General features: G+C 42.3%; 1 protein-coding gene across 6 annotated transcripts in view; it reads left to right on the plus strand.

Annotated features, from left to right (window-relative positions):
• The window catches only part of LOC141998651 (tubulin-specific chaperone D-like), a 263,541-nt gene that overhangs the window by 199,273 nt on the left and 43,449 nt on the right, over positions 1–20,819 (plus strand). For all 6 annotated transcript variants that reach the window (XM_074971510.1, XM_074971511.1, XM_074971515.1 and 3 more), the window contains 3 exons: positions 10,328–10,411; positions 16,208–16,366; positions 18,468–18,606. In XM_074971510.1, coding sequence (XP_074827611.1) covers positions 10,328–10,411; positions 16,208–16,366; positions 18,468–18,606 — 382 coding nt within the window. The remainder of the gene's footprint in view (positions 1–10,327; positions 10,412–16,207; positions 16,367–18,467; positions 18,607–20,819) is intronic.

Consider the following 20,819-nt stretch of genomic DNA (forward strand, 5'->3'; position numbering starts at 1 on the left):
ATTTGTTAGGTGCTCCTATTTCATTATTGAGTTTAAAACACCCGTTTTAAAAAAAATTAAATAGTATATTTCTTAAAGGCATAGTCTTTTCTGGCTATACTGACTTTAGGTTTCAGTGGCTTCAGCTTTTGCATCTAAAAATAATAACTTTAAATGTATGTTTTGTGTTGATTGGGTGCTTTAGTCGTCAAATCATATGTACAGAGTAACAACATGGTGAGAAATCATATGTACAGAGTAACAACATGGTGAGAAATTGTTCAGTACATATATTTACATTAGTGAAAAGAGAAGATTTGGTGCTATTCCCTCAGTGAGATGGGACAGAAAGTGTGTTTTTTAAATTGACAAAAGCCAAAGACATTGTAAGAAGCTTTCTCCTTAATTGAACTTGAACTTAGACACTAAAGTGTACATAGAATTTGGGATATGAGATCAGTCACTGGTTGGAGATCCCTGCATTCCGTGAGTGCAATGGGCAATAAAAAGGGGTAGGGACTGCATGTTGTTTTCCATCATATTGTGAAATCCAGAAGGAAGTATTGGGGGGAAAAGCATGTAAAATGTGAGCCTTAAGGGATAGATACCCAATAAAGAAACAAGCAAGTCATCATGTATACGTAAGTCTGCAGGACCCAAAATAATTCTAATTTTTCAGGAATTAAACAGCTGTCCTCTGAATTGGGGGAAAAAATAGTATCTGCCAGTGCAAATTTACATGACCGCTTCTGCTTGCAGGGGGACCTGTCCCTTTAGTTTAGTTTCTTTGAGTATGTGTCAAGATGGATCCCACTGTAAGTGTGCATGGTTCTCATGAGTAAGGCTGCGAGTCTGTCATGGAGGTCGTGGAAGTCACAGATTCTGTGACTTTCTGTGACCACCATAACATCCACAGCTGCAGCGGCTAGTGCAGCTGACCCCAGGGCCAGCCACACCATCTGCTGCTGGGGCAGTCCCTGGGGTCAGTCGCTTGAGTGGGCCCTAGGGCCATCCGCATTGGCCACTGCTGTGGTGGCCCTGGAGCCAGTCACTCGGGCGCAGGGCCCAGCCGCACTGGCCGCTGCTGGGGCGGGCCCAAGGTGCGGCTGCGGGGACCGTCAGAGCAGTGGCCCCAGGGGTGGCCAGACGCACTTAGCTCACGCCGCCAGAGCAGGGGCCAGATGTTGGCCCCAGGGCCCCCTAGAACAAGGGCGTAACAGGGGCCCTGCAGCGGCACCCCAGGAGCAGCTAAGCTTAGTCAGGAGTATTTATAGTACAAGTCATGGACAGGTCAGGGGTTGTGAAATTTTGTTTGTCTGTGACCTGTCCCTGACTTTTACTAAAAATACGTGTGACTAAATCTTAGCCTTTCTTATGGGAAGGGGTAAATGACACTTTCCTATTCACTTTTTACACATCATTCATGATTTTGTTGACCTCTGTCATATCGTCCCTTAGTCACCTCTTTTTCAAGCTGAGTAGTCCCAGTCTTTTTCATCTCTCTATATGGAAGCTGTTCCATACCCCAGTCATTTTTGTTGCTCTTCTCTGTACGTTTTCCCACTCATATATCTTTTTTTGATGGGGTGACCAGAATTGCATGCAGTATTCAAAGTGTGGGCATACCATGGATTTATATAGTGGCAATATATTTTCTGTCTTACTATCTATCCCTTTCCTAATCATTCCTAACATTAGGTTCAGCTATACTCCTCTCTTGGACCAGCTCCTGTGCACTACATAGGACTAAATCAAGAATTGTCTCTCCTCTTGTGGGTTCCAGGACTAGGTGCTCCAAGAAGCAGTCATTTATGGTGTCTAGACATTTTATCACTGCATCCCTTCCTGAGGTTACATTTTCCCAGTCACCCCCATTATTATTGTTTTTTCTGTTTTTGTAGCCTCTCTAATCTCCCTGAGCATTTCACAATCATGTCACCGTCTTGGTCAGATGATTGATAGTATATTCCTGCTGCTACACTCTTATTATTCACACATGGAATTTCTGTCCATAGAGATTCTGTGGTAGAATTTGATTCATTTAAGATTTTTACTATGCTTTCTTTCACATACAGAGCCATTTCCCCACCAACAACTTGAGCTAAAATAACACAAAATGCTTCAATTCAACCTATTCCTTTTTTTTTTTAACGTGAGCCAGCTATAAAACAGGATGTTATAATTCTGAAATGCTTTTTCTTTTGCATTTTTGCATTTTATATACCTTCTGAAAAACAAAAAAGTACTTCAAAGGTTGTTTGAAAGCCCTACTTCTGACTGAGTGGGTGAGTGGCTCCCCCAAGACTGATCCTTGGATTTCTGCAACAACACTGATGATTGAGTTCTTGAAGACTAAGACGTCTGTGATGTAGTTGGTTTCTGCTGACCTTTAGCCCAGCAATGCCAGCCAATTTCTGAACTCAGTATTCATGTTGTTCAGTATTTGTGTAAACCTTTGCTAGCTGCAATTTTAAAAGAGGGGAGAAGAAAACTTCTGTTGCTTTTCTGCTATAAAAGCTTATTTCCTTTCTGTTTAAGTAACAACGTTTTTATTAATAGGTTTCTTTGTGGTATAGTAAAGTTTTATGCATGTCTGAAATAGTATGATACATTTATGGAAGAGTCTCCTGGCTTATTTTGAGTTGGAGGTATTTTTTAACACAGTTAATGCTGTATGCAGCGAGTTGTATTTTCACTGTGGGTCTTTCTAATACATTTTGGCTTATATGGATTCTTTATTATACACTCAAATTATGCATACCTAAATCAGGATTGTTAATGTAATTGTCTGCTGGAGTTCAGTTATACATGTCACTTCTTAAGCCATCTCTCCAGCTATTGCATCAAGGCACCACTACTGTCTACCTAAATGTAACTAAAATAACCGAATTCTGTTGACAGGTAAGTGCTAAGCACTATCCTCAGAGGTCTGACAAGCTGTCTACAGAGTTCTGTTTCTTTGTTGTTATTCATATTTGAAATTTAGTGTCATTCTGGTCCTGAGCTTTTTCAGGGATCACCTTCCATTATCCCCACCTTTAAAAGGTCTTGGGTAAGGCTAATCTGCACTTCTAGCCAGGGAGCTGGGTGAGCTAGAGTAGGTTGTTATGAAATATTATAAGTTGCTCACTCCTATTATGGATTGTTCATGATGCCTCCACAGTATTCAGTTCCAGGTAGGGTATTTCTCTCTATGTTGGCAATTTTCAGTTTATTCAGTTATGGATACATTCCATATACACAGAGTTAACTCACCCTAAATCTCCCTGTTAATTTAGTGAGTGTGGGTGGCAAGACTCTGTATAGTCTGTGTCGAGATGCACCCAAATAAAGCGTCAGGAGATGATTATAGGGCCTGAATGGCTCCAGGGAGAATGTTGTGACCCTTAAACCTGAACCCCACCCAGGTAACAAGAGTTCCAATCCATCCCTGTGCAGAAATCTGAAATAAAAAAGGAGGCATGTTGCTCCAATCTGCTGTTTCATTGAGTGGGTATATTTCTAGTGGTGTTCTGCAGGGATATATTCCTGGCCCTATGCTAGTTAACAATTTTATCAATGACCTGGAAGAGAACACAAAATAATCACTGACAGAGTTTACAGATGACACAAAGCTTTGGGGAGTGTAAGTAATTAAGAGGCCATGTCACTGATACTGACCTGAATCACGTGGTAAGCTAGATGCAAGCAAACAAATATGTATTTTAATGCAGCTTTATGTAAATGTGTACATCTAGGAACACAGAATGTAGGCCATATTTACAAAATAGGGGACTCTGACCCTGGAAGCAGTGACTCTGAAAAAGATTTAGCGGTCATGGTGGATAATCCGCTAACATGAGTTCCCAGAGCAATGCCATGGCCAAAAGGGCTAATGTGATCCTGGGATGCATAAACAAGGGCATCTCAAATAGGTGTAGAAATACTTTTGTATTTGGCACTGGTGTGATTGCTGTTGGAATAGTATGTCCAGGTGTGGTGTCCACAGTTCAAGGAGGACATTGATTATATTGGAGAGGGCTCAGAGAAGAGCTACAAGAATGATTAATTGATTAGTGCCTTATAGTGCTAGGCAATATTGATAATTAGATGTAAAAGTTAAGTGTTAATACTTCATTGAGATGATTGGGGCACTTCACATTTTCCTTTAAGTTACTGTTTTAGGCAGTTTACATTCTCACATAAATATCACTACATTAGTTACAATTAGTTCCCTTTGGAAAAGTTTTCTTATCAACCATGGGGGCTAGACACTTACATTTTTCAAGTAGAAGCCTAGATTCTGGAGAACATTGCTTCAGTCAAGGTAGATTCTACAGCAAATTCTACAGCTGCAAAAACACGGAGTATACAGAATGCTGGTAAAAATGCATTGTTAAGAATGCATGTTCAGCATGCTTTCAAAAAATATGCCAAAATTATGTAAATGTATATTGGCAATGATTAGGAATGAGGTGAAAGTAGTTTGAACATTTCAAACTGTCTTTTTTTCTCATCCATACTTCGCAACCTACAGTACTACATTATCTAAATAAACATTAGTCTGTCTCCCTTACTTTGTCAAGCAGCCAAGAATCTGTTGTGATTTAATAAAAATCAAATTCATCCTTAAGAGCCTTAAACGTATTAGCTTGAACACAAAGGCAGATGCCTTAAGCTAAATATGTAATTGCCATCATGAATGGTAAAACAGCCTATAACCAACCACATAATCTAGATATGGAGAATTACAATCACATTTTATTTGTAAAATTATATATTATTATGATAGTGCTTTTCATCCCAGCAGATCACTATACAGTTTAAAACAAGAACAAACCCACTCTCTTTTCCTCCTTCCCCTGCCATATACAAGTAGTGTACAGGGATCATCCAATTTACCACTGAGATCTAGCCATCTCTGGGATGAACCTGTAGCAATTATTTAATAGTGTCCAATAACACTACACCTCTGTTTAGGACAAGAAGTGAAGAATAAGTCATCTAGCCTAAACTACAAGTGGAATTTTAGACAGAATATTTCCTTGAGAGCCATGATAATATGGAATCAGTACGCTTCATTGTTAATTGACAGATCTGATTCTACAAGATGCTCTGTCACAATGCTTAGTAATGCCTTGGAAAAGCATACAGGGATAAAACAATCTGCAACAATCCCCCTTGTTGAAGTTCAGTTTTGTTTCCTTGTGTTTGTCAATACATGCTCTGAGGTGAGAGTGCCTAGCTCTCCTATATTCACTTTCAAAACCGTTGTAAAAGCTTACCATTGCAGGCACAGCATGTGCTCCTTATGATGATGGAAAGGAAAAGGAAAATAACTTGTGACCATCAAAAAAAAAAAAAAAAAAAAAAGTTAAAGGGCAAGTAGACAGTTGTAAGGCTGTCCTATATATGGTAAGGTTTGTAAATATTTTAGTTGTGATATTTCTGTGTCACAGTTAGAGACCTATGCTGGCCTACCGATAACCTGCATTTGATAGTTTTTCCTTGTGGCTGGTGGTCACTTTACTGTAGTGACCATCCCTAGAGCTTTTCAGTAATAACAGGTCTACACACTCCCATCCGCCTTCCTGGCAAAGGTGGTGATGCATATTTGAACCTTTGGAGCAGAAAAGGAACTAACATACAGTAGAACCTCAGAATTATGAACACCTCGAGCATGGAGGTTGTTCGTAACTCTGAACAAAATGTTCTGGTTCTTTCAAAAGTTTACAACTGAACATTGAGTTAATACAGCTTTGAAACGTCACTATGCAGAAGAAAAATGCTGCTTTCCCATTATTTTTTTTTAGTAGTTTATGCTTAGCACAGTACTCCACTGTATTTGCCTTTTTTTTTTTTTTTTTTTTTTTTTTGGGTCTCTGCTGCTGCCTGATTGCGTACTTCTGGTTCCAAATGAGGTGTGTGGTTGACTGGTCAGTTCTGCTGCATGCTGGTGATTATTACACTTTCTCACAGAGGTGAAATGTAGCACCTCCTGAGGGTATGGCATGATGCCTTTAGAACTCTCTCCGCTTCCTGCTACTTATGTGATGGGAGCGTGATCCCAGAAACATGCATTTGCTAATGCTTCTTTTCTGAAGGTTTAAGAGTAAATACTTTTCTCATACACAATCCTCCCTTTTTCAGCATCTACCATTCAGCTGTTGATATGCTAGCCTTATGGCAAAAGTATTTGACATGCCTCCTAATGTGCTGAAATTTTCAGAAGCCATTTTAAGTACATTCAATAGTAAATGCAGCTGCACAGACATTTTAATAGGAGTTTGACCAAACATTTAATTCAATGCCATAAGTTTAGGACATGGGTTCTCTCACCCAGAATGGAACACCTCTTCATAGTGATTGTCTTGTGAACCAGTTTATTTCTCATTCATAATCACACAACATCTGTGTGGCAACTACATTAATTGCTTATGTGGAAAAATTAATATTAGGGAATTATTTGATGATGATTTGTGCTGCATTAAGTAGGATACAGCAACTGGAAACAAACAAGAATCCTCCTTCCTACACCTCCTGAAGACTCACCATTGCTGTGATGTTACAAATCCCTGACTGGTAATCATACTTAGGTTGGTGGTAATCTGGGCCTGTCCCTTTTCCCTCCTACTTCCTCACTGTTAGGGCTTGTCTACATGGGGCAATTACTGGAATGGCTATTGCAGAATAAACTATTCCAGAATAGCTCTTTGTGTGTGCAGCCTCTTATTCCGGGATAAGAGTGGCCGTGTGGAGTAGTGTATTCTGCAGTAGCTGTTCTGGTCAATTAACCCATGTAGACTCGCCCTGATTAACTTTCCCATTCCTCTCATTCCTCCCTCTACTTTTGTCATTAATTAAAAATAAAATCTTCAATAGAGCCTGGGATTTTCAAAGGATCCTAAGGGATGTAGCTGTCATTGAAATTCAAGTGAGATTTGGGTGCTAACCTCCCATAAAGCTCCTTTGACAATGCCAGCCAAAATCAACAATAACATGTAACTAAAGAAAGCAGTTCTAACTGGGGACTGTTAAAAGCTGTATACTTTTGAAAAACTGGCCCCTAAAGTGTGAATATTTCCAGTTTAGTTTCTTCAAACAAATAGATTTAGGTGGAAGAACTGTAGAAAAAAAATCTCAATTTCTGCGTGAAGGAGACCTTTTCTTTAGTGCGTGTTTTTTTTCTTTGAAGGATTTGTGGGAAAGTTAATCAACTTTACTTTTCATATGAGAACTTAACATTCCTTATGACAGATTGTTTGCTGGGACTTGTCCAATCTGTCTACAGATGTTAAAAAAGAATATCTAATAGTAAGTTACTGTATGAACAATAGAAAATACTCCGTGATGAAAGATTGCCAAGCTGTTATATTGAGTTTCATCATTTGTTTTCTAAGTAGTATAACTTTCTTACTAACACTTTATAAGTGGATCACCCATTTTTAGACTTCATACACAATCACCTTGTATTGCCCTTGGAAATTCTACAGAAGCACAAGGGTATGTTTTCTTCACAATATATAGGTGCAGTTCTCATAAAGTTTGAGGAATTATGATGAGTTTGTATTGAAAAGGGAAGATGCTGCCAGGAGGGTTGATGTGGCAAATTTGATGGGGCAGGTGGTCCTTGAGTGCTTTTAAAATTTATACCAGCTGAGGATCTACCCCTGTATTTCCCATATGCTGGAAAGAAGTTAACTTTCATTACCTGTGAGTTTATAAGATGGTATGACTTTTAGAGGTGGGGACATTTTGTTCTTTAAAATGGTTACTTTATTCACCTTGTAGCCTTTATATTGAAATGATCATATTTAATCATTATGAAGGCAGAAAACTTTTGCACCATATTCAATATACTTAAGATATAGAAAAGATAAATATTACAAGCACCTCATAGTGTTATGTACATAATAATCTGTACAATTATTTTCTGGTATTTGTAATTAAGCCACAAAACTACAGAACTGTGCTTATATGCAGTTAACATGTTTTGAATTATAGAACTTTTTCTGGTTGAGAAGATTAAACTTAGAACTTTACACAAATATGACACTTCTTAGAATCCTTTAAATACAAATGATAGTCCTATGTTTTGAAATGAGAATGTGCATGTTAGTCTGCAGGAAGACGATGAATCGAAACATCCAAAATATTTAGGTTTAAAACAATTTACTAGGCATATATACTCACTAATTTCCATGAAGGTTACACTGAGTATTAGGGATGTATAATACACAGTAAATGATAGTGCAGACAATATACTATATTTTAGTACTGATACACAAACTCGAGCTAAATCTTTAAATTCTTGCATGATAAATAGAATCACAGAGGCTCACTTCCCTTTGCCTATTAGCCAGGACTTCAATAAAACATACACGGTTAAGACCACCACCACAGAAAGATGATAAAAGGAAATGATGTTTCAAAAATCACTTTACATTTCCTTGAACTTTTTTTAAAAGAAAGATTCTAAACAATTAATAGTCAAGTTTAAAGCACTTTCCCCCCTTCCTTCTGAAGATGGGAAAGGTTTTATCTATAAATATTCCACAATACCTAGGCACTGTGTGTATGTCAAATACTTACCAAATAGTTTAAGACAATTAAGTGCCACTCATAGAAGTGACATAAACATATATGAAGCTTACTGATATCAAACTAAACATTATAAATGGCCACAGTCTTTGACATTGGGTGCCTAAAGGTAGGTATTTAAATCCATATTTTGGCAGAAGTCAATGGGAGAGCTTATCCTTTTGAATTGAGGGGTACTCAGCCATTTTGAATATCATACCATTTTTTTAGGTGCCTACTTTCAGCAACCAAGCTTGAACTTTTTGCCAACATATCTGTTTGATTAGATCAGGGCTTGGCAACCTTTCAGAAGTGGTGTGCCGAGTCTTCATTTATTCACTCTAATTTAAGGTTTCGCGTGCCAGTAATACATTTTAATGCTTTTTAGAAGGTCTCTCTCTATAAGTCTATATATTATATAACTAAACTATTGCCATATGTAAAGTAAACAAGGTTTTCAAAATGTTTAAGAAGCTTCATTTAAAATTAAATTAAAATGCTGATCTTATGCTGCCATCCCGCTCAGCCTGCTGCTAGCCCGGGGTTCCATTCACCTGGGCCGGCAGCAGGCTGAGCGGGGCCGGCAGCCGAGACCGGCAGGGGGCTGGCAACCACAACCACAGACCAGCAGTGGGCTGAGCGGGGCCGGCGGCCAGGACCCCAGACCGGCAGTGGGCTGAGCGGCTCAGCCTGCTGCCAGTCTGGGGTTCTGTCCGTCGGCCCCTCTCAGTCCGCTCCTGGTCTGAGATCCCGGCCCTGCCCACATAGAGTGGGTATCTACCTTCTCCCTGGTTCTAGCCCATTCTCGTCCTCTCTCTGCACTGAGCTGAGGGTGGGAGTGCACTGAGCACAGGGCTGGGAGTGAAGGTGCAGGCTGGGGGATGGGGTGTACGGTCTGGCCAGGAGCTAGAATGAGGGAGGGGGCTCAGGGTTGGGGCAGGAGGTTTGGGTGTGGAGTGCTTACCTGGGCAGCTCCCATTTGGTGTGAGGGGTACAGATGGGAATGTGGTGGTGGGGGTGCAGGAGCTCTTGTTTGGTGCTCAGGGTGGGGTGGGAATGTGGGGGGTGCAAGAGTCAGGGCATGGGGTGTGGGGGGGCCTGGGGGTGTGCAAGGAGGGTGCAGGAGTCAGGGCAGAGGGCTAGGGGCATGTGAGGGGAGTGCAGGAGTCAGGGCTGGGGTCGGGGGGGTGCAGGGGTCAGGGCAGAGGGCTGGGGGTGTGGGCTAGGGTCATGGGGGGTGCTCCCAGCCCCCTGCCCAGAGTGGCTCACGGCAGGGGGCTGGAGGGGATATGCCCTGATTCCACCTTCCTTCCCCACGGCCCCGTCCCCACCTGTTCTCCGCCTCCTCCCCGGAGCAGTGAGCGCGCTGCAACTCCGCTTTTCCCCCTCCTCTCAAGGGCCGTCAGCTGATCGGTGGCAGGGAGGGAGAGGAGGAGGGGCAGGCACCCAGCATGCTGGGGGAAGAGGCTGGGGAGGGGGACCTTGCCTGCCCTACAGCAGCTGCCAGGACCAAGCTTCTTCACCCTGCCCCTGTGGGGGCGGGGGGCGGAGAAGAGCGGGCCGGGGCGGGCAGGATTTTTAATGGCACGCTGCTGCCTGCCGGGGTCCCAGCCTGGGTTCGGCAGCGGGCTGAGCGGGGCCGGCAGCCGGGACCCGGCAGGCAGCAGTGTGCCATTAAAAATCAGCTTGCGTGCCGTCTTTGGCATGCGTGCCATAGGTTGCCGACCCCTGGATTAGATGAATTATATCTGTGGATTTATTTTAAAATTGTTGTACTTCATTTCCACAGGGTACGAGAAGCTGCTATGACAAGTTTAATGGAGGTGACACTTTTTTTGGTACAGAATGAACCAGAGTTGCTGGATGCTAACATGTAAGTAGCTTGTACTTTTTGTATACTGTTCTGTGATTTCATGTTTAGTAATTTCCAGTCCCTGTAAGAGAGTATGTGACCATACGTATAATATTGCCTGCATACTGTATGTAATACCTCTTACCAAGTATTACAAAGCTTTTCACAAAAATCACAGCTAGGGTGACCAGGTATCCAGTTTTTGACCGAAACACCCGGTCCAAAAGGGACCCTGGTGGCTCCGGTCAGCACTGCTGACCAGGCTGTAAAAAGTCGATCGGCGGTGCTGCAGAGCTACGGCAGGCTAGTCCCTTCCTGTCCTGGCTCTGTGTTGCACCCCGAAAGTGGCCAGCAGCTCCAGCTCCTAGGCGGGGGGGCCACGGAGTTCCGTGCGCTGCTCAAGCACCAGCTCTGCACTCCCATTGGCCAGGAACCGCAGCTAATGGGAGCTGTGGGGGCAGTGCCTGCAGGCAAGAACAGTGCATGGAGCCTCCTGGCCCCCCTGCTTAGGAGCCGGACCAACTGCTGGCCGCTTCCGGGGCGCACTGCAGTCCGCGGTGCCAGGACAGACAGGAAGTCTGCCTTAGCCCCCCCTACTGTGCCACTGACTGGGAGCTGCTGGAGGTAAGCCTGCACCCCGAGCCCCAACTCCCTGCCCCAGCCCTGAGCCACCCCCAAACCCGGAACCCTATTCTGCATCCCAAACCTCTCATTGTCAGCCCACATTCCCAGATGGAGTCCTCACCTCCCCTGCACCCCAACTCCCTGCCTCAACCTGCAGCCTCTCCCACACCCTAAACCCCTCATCCCCAGCCCCACCCCAGAGCCCGCATCCCCAGCTGGAGCCCTCACCCCCTCTCGCACTCCAACCACCTGCCCCAGCCCGGAGTCCCCTCCCGCACCCGAATCCCTCATTTCTGGCCTCACCCAGGAGCCCTCACCCCCTCCTGCACCTAACTCCCTGCCCCAGCCCAGTGAAAGTGAGTGAGGGTGCTGGAGAGCAAGCCATCGAGGGAGGGAAAATGTAGTGAGCAGGGTACATGGCCTCGGGAATACTGGTCCCCCAATATTTCTTTGCAGAACCTTTCTGTTCCTGTCCCTAGCTCTCTTTTCCTCAGAGAGACTCTTACCCTTTTATATTTCTGGTTTGATGGCAATAAAACTCACCTGGTCTGACACTGGGATGAGTCAGAAGAACAGATTTGCATATCTGTGTAGGGTCTTGGAACTAACTTGGTAGAAAGTTGTTATTAGAGTATTGCATCTCTAATCAGGGTCCTAGAACTTGACAGAGAGCATAGCTGACTTCGTATTGGCCTAATTCTTTTTTAATATAATGAAAAAGGAAACACAAGCCAGAAACACAATTTCTCCATATTTTGATTTATTTTGTGTTGTATTCTTAATAACCCACAGAATCCAGACATTAGAGCTGATATAGGTTCACCTGCAGCAGAACCTACATAAGAACTTTAGAAATCAATATGGGTCTACAGAATAGAGTGGATAAACCAGTCAGCTAACTATGTGCATGTCATAAATATAAAGGGAAGGGTAACCATCTTTCTGCATACAGTGCTATAAAATCCCTCCTGGCCAGAGGCAAAGTCCTTTTACCTGTAAAGGGTTAAGAAGTTAAGATAACCTCGCTGGCACCTGACCAAAATGACCAATGAGGAGACAAGATACTTTAAAATCTGGAGTGGGGGGAAACAAAGGGTCTGTCTGTCTGTGTGATGCTTTTGCTGGGAACAGAAAAGGAATGGAGTCTTAGAACTTCGTAAGTAATCTAGCTAGATATGCGTTAGATTTCTGTTTTGTTTAAATGGCTGGTAAATAAGTTGTGCTGAATGGGAAGTGTATTCCTGTTTGTGTCTTTTTGTAACTTAAGGTTTTGCCTAGAGGGATTCTCTATATTTTGAATCTAATTACCCTGTAAGGTATTCACCATCCTGATTACAGAGGTGATTCTTTTATCTTTTCTTTAATTAAAATTCTTCTGTTAAGAACCTGGTTGCTTTTTCATTGTTCTTAAGATTCATGGGTTTGGGTCTGTGTTCACCTATACAAATTGGTGAGGATTTTTTATGAAGCCTTCCCCAGGAAAGGGGGTGTAGGGCTTGGGGGGATATTATGGGGGGAAGACGTTTCCAAGTGGGCTCTTTCCCTGTTCTTTGTGTAACACTTTGGTGGTGGCAGCATAAGGTCCAAGGACAAATGGTAAAAGTTTGTACCTTGGGGAAGTTTTAACCTAAGCTGGTAAAAATAAGCTTAGGGGGTCTTTCATGCAGGTCCCCACATCTGTACCCTAGAGTTCAGAGTGGGGAAGGAACCTTGACAGTGCACCTTTTCCTTTTATTATGATTATTAGTTATTTATTGAGAGACCTGTACAGAAAATTCTTGGTGCTGTAGTAAGTGAACTCTTTGAAACGGTACTTATCCTATCCCTCAACTGGTTCTATGCAATAGTTCGTTGTCCCAGAAGTTAAATTTTAGATGATACTTAAAATAGTAAGCCTGATGGCTTGACAGAAGATGAAAAATCTTGTCATATTTGCTAAAATAGGTGCGTTAGCCCGGGTGTCCTGATTAAACTATAATGCGAGTAATTCTAGTTATATTTACTACTACTATTTGCAGTGGTGTTATACCCATATTGATCCTAGGATATGGGAAAGACAAGGTGGGTGAGGGTAATATCTTCAATTGGACCAACTTCTTTTGGTGGAAGAGACAAGGTTTGAAGCTTCACAGAGCTCTTCTTCAGGTCTGGAAAAGGTAACCAGAGTGTCACAGCTATATACAGGGTGGGACAGATTGTTAAACGTAAGGGGCTAACACGTGGCAGGAGACCACTTAAAATGAAGTGAGCAATTAATACCTCTGCAGTCAGTGTCTTTTTTTGAGGTCATGATTTGCAGTGTTTAACGGAGTGATTCATTTATGTTCCGAGGCTCGTCTTTTGAAGGGGTTGTCCAGATTTGCTTTGAGCATGAAAACTGAGAGGGCAGATATGTAGTGATTGCTTTATGAAAAGTGTTCACTAATGGGTGATGAGGTGTTTTTGTCTTTTATCATTTTTCTGTGTGAGTTCGTTTGAGAGTGGAATGATTGTCTGATTTCACCCACATAGTAGTTGTTGGGGCATTTGATGCCCTGGATGAGTTGTGCCACATGTTGTGATAGGCATTAGTAGGACCCATGGATCTTGAAAGGTCTTGTGGGGGATATTGATTAGGGTAGCAGTGGAGAAATGTCCACACATTTTGCATCTGTTGTTCTGGTAGGGTCTGGTGCTGCTTTGAGTGGTGTGTCCTGGTCTGTGGGAAGCTTGCTTCTGATGATGAGCATAGTGAGGTTGGGGGGTTGTTTGAAAGCTAACAGAGGTGGTTCATGAAAGATTTATTTCAGGACGTGGTCCATATCAAGTATGGGCTTTAATTTTTTGTTGATACCCCATATGGGTTCCAGTGTGGGATGGTAGGGGACAACTAGGGTTGTGCAGTTGGTTGGGTTTTTTCCCAAGTTGTATTGAAGCAGGTTCTCTCGGGGCATTTGGCTGGTCTATTCGATGATGAAATCTACTTCTCTGGTGGAGTGTCCTTTTATGATGAAAGTGGTTTTAAGAGTGTTAAGCTGTTTATCCCAGGCTTTTTCCTGGGAGCATATTCTGTGACATCCGAGTGCCTGGCTGTAGATAACAGATTTCTTGGTGTGTCAGGGGTTGTTACTGGATCTGTGGAGGTAAGTGTAGTGATCCATGGGTTTCTTGTATGTAGTTGTCTGTAGGGTTCCACTGTTGAAGCTCATAGTGGCAGCCAGGAAGTCAGTGGTGGTGTGTGACTGTTCTAGAGAGAATTTGATGGATGGGTCAGTGGTGGTTGAAGTTGTGGTGGAAATCTGAGGGAGTTTAGGTCACCTGTCCAGAAAATGGAAATATCTTCAATGTATCTCAGACATATAGTTGGTTTTGTGTGTATTTTTCAAGAAATTCTTCCTCGAGGTGGCCCATGAAGAGGTTGGCATATTGGAGAGCCACCCGAGTGTACCCATGGCTGTTCCCATAGTTTGGACAAAGTTTGTTATTTAAATGTAAAATTTTTGTAGGTGGGGATGAAATGGAAGTATGTGGTGATGTGTTTGGGATGGATATATAAGTGTTGTCTATTGCCTTGTAAATATTTGAGGCAATGCTGTCATGGTGAGGGATGCTGGTATATAGGGAGGTGACATCCATGGTGGCAAGGATGGTGTTCTGCAGGAGATGGTTAATGTTGTGGAGTTTCTGGAGATAGTAAGTTGTGTCGTGGAGGAAACTGGTCTTTGTGTGCTGAGTGGTTTGAGGATGGTTTCTGAGAGTCCTAATATTACTTCAGAAAGAGTGCCATGGACAGACATGAGGGGTTTGCCTGGGTTCTCTTGTTTGTGTATCTTGGGAAGCATGTAGAAGGTCCCTGGGTTGGGTTTTTGGGGGATGAGGTTGTAGAGTTTCTCTTGAAGTTTTGGGAAGGATTTGATATCCTTAAATTCCTGGGTGAATTGTGGTATGAGGTGGAGTTCTTTATAGTACGTGGTATCTTACAGTTGTCAGTTGACCTCACTGATGTCATAATTGAAGACTACGATGGGTTCCCCCCTTTTGTGTGCTGTTTAATCATTATCTGATGTCTGGATTTCAGGGACTGTATTGCTGTCCCGTCCGCAGTGGAGAGATTGTGGTGGATGTGATGTTCTGTTAAGGATTTCACAGTCGATTTTCTCCCCCCTAAGCAATTGATATAATGATCAGCTGTGTAGTTTTGTCCAGTAGGGGTGTCCAATGAGATTATTCATTCTTTCTTATGATTGTTGGTGGGCATTAGTTGTAGTAGTTGGTGGTGGTGGTATCTTTGTTGTGGAAGAATTCTTCTAATTCTCCACATTCGTTATGGTATCGGGTTCTGTGGCTCATTAGAGCAATTTGTAACCCACTAACCCTCCTTTGTCCTATGACTGCAGTGGTGTCAATTGCCCACTTTATTTGAAGTGGTCTCCTGCAACATGTTTTAACCCCTTGTGCTTAACAATCTGACCCATCTTGTATTTAGCTGTAACACACTGGTTACTATTTCCAGATCTGAAGAAGAGCTCTGTAAAGCTTGAAAGCTTGTCTCTTCCACCAAACGAAGCCGACCCAATAAAGGATATTACCCTCACCTGTCTTGTTTCTCTCATTTACTACTATTGTAATTTGTGCCATGCCCAAAGGTATGGTGGAGCCTCATAGAAGGGAGAGTTCTCTTTCCTGAAGGACTTACAATCTAGATACATGAGTTAGGGGAAGAAAAAGAGGTTGGGTTGGACAGACACATTAAAAAGGTGAAGTAATGACTCAATTAAACAGTTACATCAGAGTTTTTGCTACATTCCTAACTTAATGGTGGCTGAATTTCACTGGTGATCCATATACAACATCCAGTCCATAAAAAGCATCTTGGTATCTTTCTGGATGGAAGGTGCTACGTGAGTGCAAGGTATAGTTAATATTACTATCATCTAGTTGTTTGGATCTGGAGGTGTTTTACAAATTAACTTGTGGCTGTTCTTAAAGATTCTTTACCACAGTAGGTAATGTCATGCATTATCTAAATGTTCACTATAAAAAGTCAAATAGAATAAAACAGCAATCCCATTCCAAGTTCAATATTTTAGATAGTGCAATGGGTGCAAGAAATGATTTTTAACCATTTCAAGCAATTTCTGTTTAAAGTATGTACATTTATTTATTTATTGTGATGTGATGGATTGAATTAGTTTTTTGTCTCTTAATTTGTAGCTGTAAACAGCTTATGTGCTGTGTGGCCCAGCAATCGGCTGAAAAAATAGATAGATTTCGTGCTCATGCAGGATCTGTGTTCCTCACTCTTCTGTACTTTGACAACCCTCCGATTTCATACATACCCCACCGGGAAGAATTGGAGAGGATATTTCCAAGGTAATCTAGATCTTTATCACCTTCTAATTTATTAAGGAGGGCTTGTGGGTTGGAACCTGTCTGTGAAAATCCTTCCTGGTCTACGTCAATGTAATGAATAAATTAGTATGTAAAAACGCCCAAGCAAACTAGGATTTCTTTCTACGGACAATTCCATTGGAGGAGGTGCTCTATGCCAATGGAAATTTAAAATGTATATAGCAAAACTTACTTAATTTAGCTACTGTATGCAAATGCACAATGAGATTTTATAGAGTATTTAAGGAGGAGTTGGAAATTGCGGCATGTGGCTGAATATATGGTAAGGATTGAAAGAATGTATAAAAATTATGAAATATAGACAAAATAAAATGGGCATTTAACTCAAAAAGTGTTAGTTTTGTCATATGATTTAATTTGTTGCACCCTTAATGATATTGCAGTGATTGAAGTTCTTCTTTTAGTGCTGGTCCCAATGGGCATTCACTGTGGATGTGCATGAAGCCAGAAAATGTTTTTCTGTAGTAATGTCCATTGGTCTGTGTCTGCACCCTCTGCCTTCCTTATGCTGTGAAGCGAGGGCATCAGGGGAGACAAAGACTCTCCAGTTCCTTTTTACTGCTCATGGTTTGACACCGAACCCTCCAGTGTCCCAGGCTTCTGCTAGCTTTTCTACCTGAATTTCATGTATGTAATTTTTTTTTCTTAGTTAGCTGTTGGTGTTAGGTAGTTTTCTTTATTGGTGGAGGGAGGGGGATTCCACCCTTCTGTTACCCTCAGTACCAAATGAGACTTCACACCCAGGTACAGAGGCAGAGGCAGAATTACTCCACCACCATCCTCCTTTCACTCCCAGCCTCCCACCAAGAAGTCAACCTTTCTCCACTCAACCACTCAGTCCACCCTTCGGTGGCCATCTGGGCTGTTTCCTTCTGATGTGGCAGCATAACACATTGGCAAATAGGATCTGGAGACCATCTTGGCAGAGTACACTGTAGAATTCCTTTCTGCCTGTTCTACAAAACCCCTCTTCAGGCACCCTTTTCACAAGACATTTCTCAAACAAGAGGGGGACTCCCTAATTCACCTGAGGAGATACAGACTATATCACCCTTAACACTGGGACAAGAGCTTTTACTCCAGATATTTCCTGGTTCCCAAAAAGGACTGGAAACCTATCCTGGACCTCAGATGGCTGAATGTCTTCATATGTCATTCAAGATTCAGGATAACCATCTTGGCCTCAGTCATCTCCCTAAATGAAGGCAACTGCTTTTCAGCCCTTGATTTGAAGGATGCCTACTTCCATATAGACATTAATTTAGCACACTGGTGATTCCTGTGCTTTATGGTAGGCCTGGAACACTTTCAGTACAGGGGTCTTCCTTTTGGCCTCCTGACAGCGTTTACAAAGGTACTTTCTCCTGTAGCATCCAGTGTTCATCAGCAAGGCAGTCTGATATTCCCCTACCTCAACTATTGGCTGCTCTGATTGAGAAATGATTGAAAAATTGGTTCAAGCTTCATCCTTGGATGTGTCCTTTGGTTTAGTGATCCTGTGATTGGTGGTGCAGCATATATCCTCACACCCTCCTTGATGAGTATTGCTTGGGGTTCACCCACAGTGAATGTCTGTATAGGAACCAGCACTTGAAGAAATGAAGGTTACTTACCTTACAGTAATGAGTTCTTGAGATGTGTAGTCCTTATGGGTATTCCACGACCCACACTCCTTCCTCTCTGCTCAGATCATGCTTGATTTGTGGTAGGGCGGGAACTGGAGAGTCCCTTGGGCTGGTGGTGTAGGGCGCAGGCTTGGACCAGTGAACACTGCTCCTGAAAAATCTTCTGGTCTCAGGCACATGGAGCGGATGTGCACCCACAGTGAATACCCATAGGGATCACACATCTCAAAGAACATCAATTACTATAAGGTAAGTACTCTTCATTTTTCATTGCACTTTTCCCATATCCTGAAATAACAATGATTAAGGTGATTTATACACTTCTGAGTGTATTTCTTCCATTACATATGCTTTCTCACAGTGGGGATGCATTCCAGGATTCTATGCAGAGAGATATTAAGATACAAACACATGGTAATTTTCTTTTCTCTGGACAGGTCAGAGGCTGTAACTTTAAACTGGAATGCCCCCTCACAAGCCTTCCCTCGAATCACACAGCTTTTGGGTTTGCCAACATATCAGTATTATGTACTGCTGGGTCTCACGGTGTCTGTTGGTGGATTAACAGAGACAACGGTAAGATATCAGGGCACAGGCTGTTTATTGGCTAGAGGTTGTTTATATCCCCTATAACTACATGCTGATTAAAATCCATACTTTGTTTCAGTGAACACTGTAGAACTTTTATTGGTGAATTCCAATCACAAGCTTTTAAAAGTTGTCTGGGAAGCATATTCACTTTATTCATAAATATGTTCTTGGTCCATTGAGCATGCAGGAGACAAGGAGTGAGGACACCTGTGACTCACTCCTTCGGCTCGCAGAAACTAGGAATGTCACACAGGTAGGTAGTGCAGTCAGACCTAAAGGAGATTACTCAGTATTGTCCATCTCTATCTGACCAATGGCACTGAAGAGCACTGAAGGAAGTCCTCTTCTGCTCTTTGTGGCTGGGATGATATACTCCATTGAAATCAATGCTAAAACTGCCATTGACTTCAAAGGGGCTGAGATTCACCCTTAATGACACTGAGATGACAGTTTGGTTGGTGTCTTTGATGGATGTCTCTCAAAAGCAGAAACAATCTCTGGGATTTCTTTAAAAAAGCATATTCTAGATACAATGACCAGGAAAAAAACATTCTATCTAGTCTGACCCTCTTTTTTGCATTCCCTACATTATTCACATAGACAGTAAATTTATCTTTGCTTTTGGTAGTCTATTCCTCTGCCACTATCGTTCTGTTAACAATATTATTCTATCCTAAATTTACTCTTCAGGCCATTACTACTTGCCTTATCTTCCAAATTCTTAATTAAAAGGCATAAGTGTGGTTGAAATGCGTATTTTTTTAGGGCATGTGTAATTATGGTTTTATTATTTTCCAATTTTATTTTAGCACAGCTTGTGCTTTCGAGGGGTTCTCCATGTCATGTTATGGGGTGCAACCCAGACCAGTGAGAGGATGTCACTGCTTGTCCTGTAACCCTGAGTGCCTTAAAATGCTCTGCTTCTGTAGCTCTCTGTCTGGACACTCCCAGCCATCATACAAGCATGCACTGAGACTGTATGTGTTAGGCAGCCCTGGTTCAGCTGGTCTGACTCCAGCAGCCTGCTTCTTACACCAGAGCCACATACTCTGGTCACCACCAGCCTTGGTTACTCCTGGCCATGGTGACTCCAATGCTTTCCCCAGTATCCTGAAATGTCTGCCCTGAAATGTCCAGCCCTTTCCTGGAACATCCAGAGAAGTAATAAAGCCTATTGCGCCTTTAAAGAGATAAAAGCACAGCTGCTTGTTGCTTAGCTGGAGTTAACCATCACTCCAGTTCAAACACAGCACTGGGTTGGTTTAGATTAATAGTAAAACAAATGTATTGACAAACAGAGGTTTTAACTGAGTTCAAGTATAAGGGATACAATCAAAAATGGTTACAAACAAATAAAAGTGAAAACATACACAAAATTAATCTAGCAAGATGTTCAAGATGTTTTTTCTCTCACCCACCAGCTTTTTGCTGGCTGGCTTGACTAGGACCTGTTCACAGAGGTCAAATCGCTTGGTTTCTTTGTCTCCTTATGGTGAAGGATAATTTAGGTGTTTGTTCCCCCTCTCTTTATAGTTCAATGAACCTTTGAGATGTATTCTCTGAAGGGTACCTCTATATAAAGTGAATTACTTTCTGCTTAGTAAAGGAGCATGAGGTCTGGAAGATAAGGCTCCATGCTGGTTTGTCCTCTGATGGTGGTTGCTACTATGAAAATTCTTTTCCTACTTCAACCTCCGATATGAATGAATAGCCAATTGAATTTGGGGGACACCTTGTTTGAGGTGTCAGCATCTTTCCATTGTCTGAAGAAAACCTATTTATCAAATCCCCCTGACATATCTGGTTGAAACACTTTTTTGTCACAGACTTTAAAGCATAATTTTATCCATAATTTTACACACAGCATTGTTATGTATATTTTATAATGATGTTATTGACCAGTGTGGTGTTTGTCAAATGATACCTCACAAGGCATATTTTATACAAAAATCATTGCAATATTGTATAGGGTATGACAGGAGGGGTGCCTAGGGTCATGCTCCATGCTTCCTTTTCACCTGCTCAGAGCCTAGGCTCCAGTTGATCTCTTTATCTGAAGCCTTTCCTATGAGATTATGTCCAAGAGCCCAGGCTTCAAACTCTGTCGGACCTGTCACAAGACCTTCCCTCTCAGCAATGGGCATTGTAGCTGCTCTGGAGAGACTCACACCCTCTTCAAGTGCCAGGTTTGCCCCAGA

Source organism: Natator depressus, chromosome 14 (assembly GCF_965152275.1).
Source record: "Natator depressus isolate rNatDep1 chromosome 14, rNatDep2.hap1, whole genome shotgun sequence".
NCBI lineage: Eukaryota > Metazoa > Chordata > Testudines > Cheloniidae > Natator > Natator depressus.